This window comes from Gracilinanus agilis, chromosome 5 (genome assembly GCF_016433145.1).
Source record: "Gracilinanus agilis isolate LMUSP501 chromosome 5, AgileGrace, whole genome shotgun sequence".
Lineage (NCBI taxonomy): Eukaryota > Metazoa > Chordata > Mammalia > Didelphimorphia > Didelphidae > Gracilinanus > Gracilinanus agilis.
In genome coordinates, this window is record NC_058134.1 from 294,847,565 (window position 1) to 294,857,768 (window position 10,204).

A 10,204-nucleotide genomic window follows, 5' to 3' on the forward strand; every position below is an offset into this window, starting at 1 on the left:
TATCTGATCCTGAGCACCAACTGCCACCTCTCTGGAGATCTTATTCCATAGGAGAGTCTACTCAGGGCTCCAGAGTTCAGGGAGTTTCTAATGAAGAGAGGTAATGCTTATTCAGGCTTGAAGAGCCCAACCTAGTGGGCCATCTCCTGGTCCAAGCTTCTGTATCCTCAGAATCAGGCCAAACCTCTTAATTTTCAATTCAGGTCTGATCTTGACATTCTAGTCTTCCTCTCATCCCTGGCTTCTAAAGCCTCCTCTCAGCTTCTGTGGAACGGTCTTGATTTCTTCTCCCTAAATATTCATCTCTTCCCTCTGACTCCTCAGCAGAAATTTCATTTCTCAAATGTCAATTTCTTAAATTCTCTACCTGAAATCTTCCCTATTTATTCACTCCAGTGTAGTTACTGTACTACACTGTTGTCAGTCAGTTGACAAACATTTATAAAGCATTTATTATGTGCCAGGCATTGGACTAAGCACTGAGGATACCATGAAAAGTTAAAAAAAAACAACCTTTTTTTGCCCTCAAGGAGCTCACATTTGATTGGGGGAAACAATATATAAGTATGTAGGTATATGCAACATATGTACACAATAAATAAATGGAAGATAAGTTCAAAAGGGATGCCACTAAAATGTTGGGGGCCAGGATACAGAAGTTTAAGCTGAGTCCTGAAGGAAGTCAGGAAACTTAAAGGATGGAAATGAAGAAGAGATTCCAGACATGGAAGAGAACCAGTGCAGAGATATACAGAGGGGAGATGGAAGGTCATGTGTGTGGCTGGTTAAGAAATAACATGGAGGTACGTTTAAAAAGACAGGAAAGAACCAGGCTATGAACTGTGCTAAATAGGTGGGGCTTTATTTTTTGAGGCAGGAGAGAGCCACTGGCATTGATTGAATAAAGGGGCGATATGGGAAATATTTAGGGAAATGATTTTGGCAACTGAGCAGAGGATGAATTAAGAGTGGGAAAAGATTTAAGACAAAATAACAATTAGAAGGCTATGGACTTCCCCTTCCCAGTGCTATGGAGATCCAGGCTATAGACGTTTGTGGCCAGTGCATAGGCTGCAGAAGCTTGTTGGGGCCACTATAGCCAGCCAGCACTGTTCTGTGCTGGAAAAGATCTTGGCAGGAAAGCAGAGGAAGAGAAGCATAGGGGCAAGATATATGTCTGGGCTTGAAATAGAACTCAAGCCCACACCCCACCCTACCCCACTATCCTCCTGGAGCCTTGGAGAACCAAACTACTACACATCAACCCCCATAACACCAGCATGGCAACTCTCTGAATAGCCAGTGCTGAGCCAGAGAACTGAAGAGAAAAGAAAGTGGGACAGGATGCCAGGACAGGATTTGTTGGGGGAGGGGAGATTAGAGGGTGATGCTATACAGCACTCCACTAAGCCTGAAGAAAAAAGCCCAGCATCCATCTAGGGCCAATGATGTCTTCCCAAAAAGTCACCTGAGGCAGAGAACTAAGCTGGTGATTCATGAATTGCCCAGTGTAGGAGGAGGCTGAGATATCTTAGGATCTGGCCGACCAGGGAAACAATTATCAGAGGGGAGAGAGCCAGAAAGTGAGCAAGAGAGGAAAATAATGGGGGGGGGGGACACTGAAATTCCCAAAGATCTCAGGAAGAAGAAAACTCAAAGACTTTGAACACAAGCAGATAAGTAAGGGAAACATTAATAGCAGAAGGAAATATGTTTTCTGGATCTAGTAAAGAAGGGATTTATAAATAATGCAAAACAAAGAAAAATAAATGATCCAGCACTAGATGAGATAGAGAACTCTGTGGAATTTGAGTACATTGATATTCAACATATTGTTCCTCAGTGGTTTAAAATAGAAATGAGAATTATGAGAGCAGAATCTATGGTCTAAACAACAAAAATAATTAGCAGAATAGAAAAATGTGAATCTGCAATTGTGAGTCTCGCCAAAGAAACTAAAGAGAGAATAATAGGCTGTGATTGCAAATACACACAAGTAAAGGACATTCTGGAAGAAGAGAAGCAAAAAAAAAATCTATATATAATAAATGCTTTATGTAGCCTCACAGTAAAAGGGTTCACTAAATGACTCTCTTCTAATGGATTTCTGTCAAGGCCAGGACAGCATGGTTGTCCAATCATTGTCCTTGATTGTCTTCTATTCATCAGTTTAGGAATTAGATTAGGCAAGAACAAAGAGAAAAATGAAATTCTTCCACTCTACTTCCTTTGTCCTCCAGTCCCTCAAGCCTTCCCTGTCATATCTGACTCTCTCTTTACTGCTATCCTCTGTATTACCTCCTCCACCACGATCCTAATCTGTTCAGCTACTTCTGTTCCTGCCTGGTTCTTACCCTTCAGGAAAAGGAAGGGCAAAGTTTAAAGGAGAGAGTGGGAGGAGGCAAGGAGGAAGAAAACACAGAAGGCACATACATTTTTAGGGCTAAGACAGCAGACCTGTTAAAAAACAGGCACATCAGAGCACTCAGGTCTTGCCACTCCATGTGCCACTGATACTAGATACCTATTCCAGGAACCTAAGTCTCTCTCTGATCTCCATCCCCCATTTCCCAAATCACTGCCATTACCTCTTCCTCCTTTTATCTTTGGCTTCTTCTATTGAATAAATGAGTCAAAAGTAAATTTAGTGTCCAATCCTTTAAGGTAACAAAAATTGCAAGGGATACTCTACTCTACCTTTGGAAAAACTTAAAAGGATTTGATAATAATTTAGGGAAATAAATGGAGTGTGGAGGCTTTATAGACTTCAAGTCCACTGAGAGTATTAAATGTGACAGTGGTTTTTCAGACAGCTTTTTTTCTGAAGTAAGAAGTTCTAATAAGATCTTATACCCTTCACTGAGCAGGACCTTTTCACTTACCTTGGGCATCTCCCCCAGAGGTGAGCACAGCAATGGCTTTGCCAATCCCCAGAGTCTTGGCCTGAAGATGTTCATCTTGCTTCATGATCCACCCTAGAAGGCAAAAATGGTCAATTAAGAGAGAGACAGATTAGGATGTTGCTGGCTTGGACAGGCTGTGGCCCCCTCTTTCCGCTTGCTTCTTCTTGCACTAAGTCTGGACTCTGTGACTTGGCACCTTTTGAACTTTCCTGAGACAAGAGCCTCTGAGCTGTTTTCTATCAGAGTAACAAGCTGAAATGTCAGTGTAATTGAGCCCATGGCTGTGTCAGCCCTTGGCTAATCCCTCCCGCTCCAAATGGGGTCTATTTGGAGAACAGGGCTAAATTAAGGGGAGGTGTCTGACTAGAAAAGCAAAAATGGGAAGAGCTCCAGGGGCTCTTCCTTTTTTTAAAGGTACTCTGATGGGAAGATGGAGGTAGAATTAGCTAGGTAAAGAAAGAAGAAACTCAGCAAGGAGAGTACAGCAGTAATAGAAAACTAGTAATTTAGCAAGGTGAGGTCTGGTGTTAGGGTAGGAATTATAATCTATATTTTAGAAATATGGACAAGGGCTAGAATCAGGATTTGAGTCAAATCTAGGTCTAGCGTTAGGAATAAGCACCAAAGCTGGGATAAGAGTTATTGGGGACTCTTTCATCCCACTCTTACTTGAAAGATCCCAGTTCTTTCTCTATCCAAGTTAGCTTTTCACATTGCCCATGTGAATATGTCTTATAAACATATATACCAGTATGGATGTGGGGCATTTTCTTCCATCTTATTCTTGTCTCTTATACTTGAAAATATTTCCTTCATTTCTTTACCTCCTGCTACTCAGTTCTCAACTCCTTGTAATGTCTGTCCATTATTCCTCAGTCTTCTTTGCAATCATCTAAGATCATATAAGTCCTGTCCCTCATAGACGGATATATCGTTGGGCTCTGTCCTGGGCCCTCTTATTTCTCTTTACTCTTCCTTTTTAGATGATCTCATCTGCTCCTGTAGTTTCAACGCTCATCTGTATGCAGATATTTCCCAAATCTACATATCCTACCATCATCTCTCTTCTGAGTTCCAGTTCCAAATCACCAGACATTCACCTGGATGTCCCATGGGCATTCTGAACTAACTTGTTGAATACAGAACTATCTCCCCCTGCTTCCCCCCTCCCCCCAAGCCTATGCTCTCTTGCAAGCTTCCTAATTTTGGCTCCAGTCACCAGTTATCTTTCATTCCTCATCACTTCCAATCCAGTCCAACTAGTTGCCCTCTTGTCATTCTACCTCCAAAACTTCCCTTGCATCCATCCTTTTCTGTCTACTTACTGGGCCTAATTTGAGCTCTGATCCCTGTGACAGCCTTCTAACATTCTCCTTCCAACCAGTCTTTCCCTCTCTCTCACCCAGCCTCCAGAAAACTTAGAACAGATCTCCTAAATTATAAGACCATATCATACTCCTTCCCCCTGCTGTCTCTAGAATATATTTGTCATTTAAAGTCCTTCAAAATCTGGATTCAATCCAACATTGTTTCCAACTGATTATAAGAGACCCATACTCTATATTTTAGCCATACTAAGCTACTTATACTCCAAATCCAGCATCTTATACATCTTACGTATATGCAAGCTCTTTCCACACCTGGAATACTCTCTCTCCTCCCTTCTGCCTCTTAGAATTAATTAATTAGAATTAATTCCTCACTTTTTTCAAAGTTAAGCTAAAATGCCATCTCCTGAAGAAACTCTTACTGCTTCCTTTAGAGGTTAGTGTTCCTCTAAACTTATATACTTTGTATATATTTTGTATTTATCTGTGTATATTTTGCTTTCATTTAGTAGAATATAATCTCTTTAAAGGCAGAGACTCTCATTTTTTCTTTGTTTCTCCAGCACATAGCACAGAACCTGGCACTTACTAGATAGATTTTAATATTTGCTGAAGTGAACTCATATTCACAGCATGGAAATATATATATATGTACATATATATACACATACATATGTATATATATATATTTGTATTTATATATATGAAGATATATAGATATAGATCTTATTCTCTCAATCATCTAATTCAAAATGTCAGTTACCTTTGGCTTCCTCTTTGTATATCAATCACCAAAAGACAATCTTGTTAAGGCTTCTTTCATGATGCTTCTTGCTCATTCCTTCCTTTCCATTCTCACCACCACCAACCTTGACCATCTTCTACTTGAATTCCTAATAAAGTTTCTAATCCCTCCTGTGTTCAGTTGATCATACATACTGGTAGCAGATTAACCTTTTCAAAAAATCCCTTAATTACTTCACTGCCTGCTCAAAATCTTCAATGTTTTTTCCACTGCCTGCATGATCAAGTCCAAATGGCTAAGTTGGGCATTCAAATTCCTCTACAACTTGGATTTCCAACCTTATTTTTCACTCTTATCCAAAATGAACCCTCAGCACTAGTCAGCTTGGTCTATTTGTCACTCACCATCCACCACTTTTCTCATTTTTGTCTGTGCTTATAAAGTATGAACTCTCTGCTTAGAATGCTCCCTCTTCAATCCTTGAAGATATCACCTAATTCCAACCACTCTGATGAAAAGCTTGCTCTGAATACTCCCAGGCCTCTGAGATCTCATTTCTCTCAGTTCCTATTTCTAATCTATACTACTCTCTACATCATATACCACCGTGTACTGCTGATTTTTAATTATTTCCCACACGTATTTCTGGTTTCTTCCAGCCAGACTATAAGTTCCTCAAGAATGAAGAATGTCACCATACTTTTTGTATTCCTTAGTGCCCAGCACACAGTTCATGCTCAGAATAGCCACTTGAATATTTAGTACATAAATGAACATAGCCAAACACATAGAAACATATACAGATACAGAAACACCATACACTTGGCTTCATACAGTAATAAATAAGTGGTTACATACATAGATACATTCATTCACACAAAGAGAGGCACCTCAGTAACTCAGGATCGTGGGAAGAACAAGAGAAGGCAGAAAGCGATAAATGAAGGAAGGAAAGAGCTATTTATCATTTGAGTTCATTGATTCCTTAGGGCCTAGCCATAGCAGGGCTCTCGGCCGAAAAGAAGTGACTACATCAAGGTCTCATAGCCTTGAGGCTTCACAGGCAACAAGGGGAAAGTAGAGTCGGGGCTGGGTCACGAATCTGGGCAGCGGGCGCGCGTGCACACACGCACACACAAAGGTGCACAGACACACACCCAAAGACAAAAATCTACGGGCACATATCGAAGAGCGAAATGGGCAGAGACAAATGCTATGCGGAATAAGGGAAACAATCAGTGGGATATAGACAAAAACCTGAAATGACATCCATCTAGCCAGCCAGCCATGTTCCCCACCCCGCACACGTGGACATAAAAACAAAATACAGAAAAAGACTGCGTCATATCACTGGGGGGAGGAGGGGGAGTTTCCTTGTCCTTAGATGACTGTTTGGGCAGGGAAGAGGTAGGCAAGGGCTAGGCCCCCTCACTAGCCTCTCCTGCCCCTTTGGGCCAGGCCCCCTCACTGGCCTCCCCACCCTACCCCCAACCTCCCCTAGGGAGCAGAGCCGCGCTGGGCAGGTAAAGCTGGCAGGTAAGAGTGCGGTGGGGTGGGGTGGGGTGTCCCGCTGAGGTACTAGGATTGATTCGCCTGGTCCCTGGTCCGTCCTTCCCCATCCCCCCTTCTCCTCTCCGGCTTTTCATTCCACATCCGCTTTCCCCGTCCCATTTTCTTCCAGCTCTCCCCACTACGTCCTCCTATACGGCCCACCCCCATGTAAGTTGCTCGGCTTTCCCCCAGGCTCAGCCCGGGTAACCCCAAACCTTGCCTGTAGTCTGCAGCTTTCCCGGGCGACTGCTTCCCTTCTGACCGTCCTTGGGGGGAAGGGAGCGTGGTGAAGTTGGGGCGGAGCCAGGTGGAAGCAAAAGGGGAGGGAGAAGGAACCCAGACTTTCTCCTTCCCACCAGAAGATACTGGCCCGGCTGCTCCGCCCTTTCCTCCCTTTCCTCAGCTCGCTAAGGACCCAGCCTTTATCTTCATTTACCCTTCAGACGTCTCTAGTTCTCTGTTCTGCTTTGGGGAGTCGCCGGCCCCAACACTTAGCGGCAAGAAGATAGCACGTACATTTAGTACATGCACTTGTTTATAATAAGCAAGGCAGCCCTCTCTCAGCGTAGATTGACAGGAGTTTCTCCTATTCAAGCTGACCAAAACGGAGAGAGCACAGCCTTCTTCCCTGGTGTGATCCAACATCTGCCTGTGACGGAAAATCTTTGCTAAGGCTTCATCTTTGCTCCTCCTGCTACCATGACATAGCAAACAAAGCGCAAAATTTGAAACCTGCCAAACCTGGATTCAAATCCTTCCTCAGACATTTCCTGGGCATGTCACCTTGGGAAAATCATTTACCTACTCCCCACCCCCCTCAGTTTCCATAGTCAAAACAGCTAAACAGTATCGGTACCACTAACCTTACAGGGCTCTTTTGAAACTCGAATAAGATAATGCATATAAATCATTTTGCAAACCTTAAAATGCTGTTTGTTATTATTATTATCATCGACTTCCCTCAGGTTGCATCCTTGGGGAACTAGAAATACTAGTTAAGGAATTCATGCTTCGCCTGTTTTGCTTTTGGCTCTCAAATCATTATTATATCATCAAAGTAATGAGTGGTTTCTTGTGTATGTGTGATTTATCGGACCTAATCAGTTGTTCTTCCTTTGTTTTCATAGAGGACCAAATTTAAGTGAGGCAGAATTGGGAAAAGTCCTCAGGTTTTCCAGAGTCATTGAACTCCAGAGACAGGACAAAAGTCAAGTTGACTGGCATCTTCAATGTCTGACCAAGCTCGAAGCACTCCATAGGGGTATATGGGGTGTTCGGTGAGGACTAGCACCTCTGGTGTGAGAAGATCCTTTTCAGGGCTGCTCATCTACCTTTAGTGTCCAACTGTCACCTGTGGCTCCAGAAAAACCATCTAGGCTGATGATTGAGGGTAACTGACAGACTTCAAATCCCTCCATGAGTTAGAAAGCATGTCTACCCCAGAAGACCCAGAAGACTTTCCCTGCTAGAATGGGCAGATGAGAACAATTATTTCATATGAGTCCCTCAACAACCTTGCAAAGTATTATCCTCATTTTACAGTGAATGAAACTGAAACAGACAGCCGTTAAGAGCTTTGCCCAGAATCACTCAGCTACCATATTTGAACTCAGTTACAGATGTGAGGTTGGGGGGGAAGAGTGGTGTATGGGAAAATCTAGTGTATAATAAAAGGGCAAGTAGAGAGTTGCCCTTGCTGCTTCTAGTCTGCCTGTTTGGGGCTGATGAAGCCCATGGCTGCATGTGTGCCAAAGTACTAAGGGACTCGGGGCTTTGGGAATGATGAAGCAATCCCTTTATTGGTTGCTGAGGAGAAGTGAATTTTAAAAAGGAATGGCAGTTGGGGCAGCTGGGTGGCTCAGTGGATTGAGAGCCAGGCCTAGAGACAGGAGGTCCTAGGTTCAAATCCGGCCTCAGCCACTTCCCAGCTGTGTGACCCTGGGCAAGTCACTTGACCCCCATCGCCTACCCTTACCAATCTTCCACCTATAAGTCAATACACAGAAGTAAAGAGTTTAAAATTAAAAAAAAAAAAAAATTAAAAAAAAAAAAAAGGAATGGCAGTGACAGTGACTAGACTTCAGGCACTGTTTTCTCTTCCATAGATCATGTTAGGAATATTCTATTTCTTGAGGGCTTAGAGAGGGATCACCCTTCCTCAACACCAGTAGCATGGTGACTGAGGGTAGTTAGAGAAGGGGAACTCAACTAAGTAAGTATGAGCCTGGATCCCTCACTGCCTTTTCTGCTTTGTGTCTCCTTTCCTGACTATAGCTGACCAAAATGCATTCCCAAGATGGGTGTGTTGAGGGTAACCTTGGGAACTAGAGAGGTCTGGAGTTACTGGGTACACACACAGTCAGTGCCCAGGCCCATAAAAAATGATTCTCTTACTTCTTGGAGAAGATAACTACCGCTAGGAGGAGCTGGAGAGAGTTGATTGGACAGTGCAAAGCCAAAATAGAATGTAACAATGTCTATTCACCAATCTGACAAACTCCTTTGTATTCTGAAGTTTAAAGCTCAACGTTCCTGGAAAGTGTAACTAGGTATTACTGCTGCTTGTTAAAGTTTGAGCACATGGGACCAGAGCTCAAAGCGAAGAGAGTGATTATTTTCTTCTTAACATCCCAGACAACAGAAATGCAGTAGAGGAGAACAAATGCAGTAGCCAAGGATAGCAAAAGCATCAGCAAGAGTAATAGCAGAAAGACCACTAAGAGACTTCATTCACAATTGTATACAAGGTGACAGAAGTGAAGGCAGAAGTCTGAGGCATTAATGGACTGATCCATGTGGCACGAGCAGGCATAAAGCAATTGTTTTGTAGGACCAAATAACAAAATGAGAGACTGCATAGAAGGGAGGAAGGAAGAAAGTTAGAGAGCAATGTGTGATGTGCTCTGGTCAAGTTAGGGATTAGCAATGAGGGGAACATGACTCATCTGATCTGTTAGGAAGAGGACAAGTAGGTAAAGAATTTAAAAGGAGTGAGGCAGGAAAGCCTTGTTTTGGTGGTGATGGTGGTAAGCTACTGATGAAAGGTCCTTTGGGGAGAGAGACTTTTTGTGAAGGGAGATAAGGACCTTACAATAAAAGTTATCTTCAAGGACTTAGTTTTTGGAGAGACCATTTAGCCTGCAGGGGTTTGGGGCAGGGTGTAGTTAGAGCTTCTGGGGTCATGAATGGGAAGGCAGAGACCCAGGGAAAAGATTCTGCTGAAGCAAATATGGATGGAAGGAGATCAAATAGAGAGAAGAAGTCAGTGGTGAGCTACATAATTAGGGATGTATGGAGGACTCTTTTTGGTCATGACTTTCAGGTAGTCCAATAATTCTTAAATTGTCGATCCTGGATCAGTATTCCAGGCCAGTTGTTTTTTCTATGTGATATTTTTATATTTTATAATTTTATTATATATAAATATAAATATATTAAATATAAATATAAAAACATAAATATATCATTTATTATATTTATAATAAAATAATATAAATATTATATATAAAAGATATAAAATATAAATATAAAAAATAATTTTATATTTTTTTCATTCTTTTGGTTTTGTTTTATTGTTTCTTAATGTTTCATGAAGTCATTAGCTTCTATTTGTCCAATTCTAATTTTTAAAGACTGAATTTCTTCTATAACTTTTGGATCCTCCTTTTCCATTTGGT

At 42.1% G+C, this 10,204-nt stretch overlaps 1 protein-coding gene across 3 annotated transcripts in view; it reads right to left on the reverse strand.

The window, feature by feature from the left end:
- PFKM (phosphofructokinase, muscle) overlaps positions 1-6,877 on the reverse strand; it is a 31,666-nt gene extending 24,789 nt beyond the window's left edge. For 2 of the 3 annotated variants that reach the window (XM_044678390.1, XM_044678391.1), the window contains exon 1: positions 2,883-2,975. In XM_044678390.1, the coding sequence (XP_044534325.1) occupies positions 2,883-2,967 (85 nt within the window). In that variant the 5' untranslated portion in view covers positions 2,968-2,975. Of the gene's footprint in view, positions 1-2,882; positions 2,976-6,747 lie in introns of those variants that run through there. The other variant, XM_044678392.1, reaches the window with a different exon arrangement.
- Positions 6,878-10,204: the final 3,327 nt, after the last annotated feature.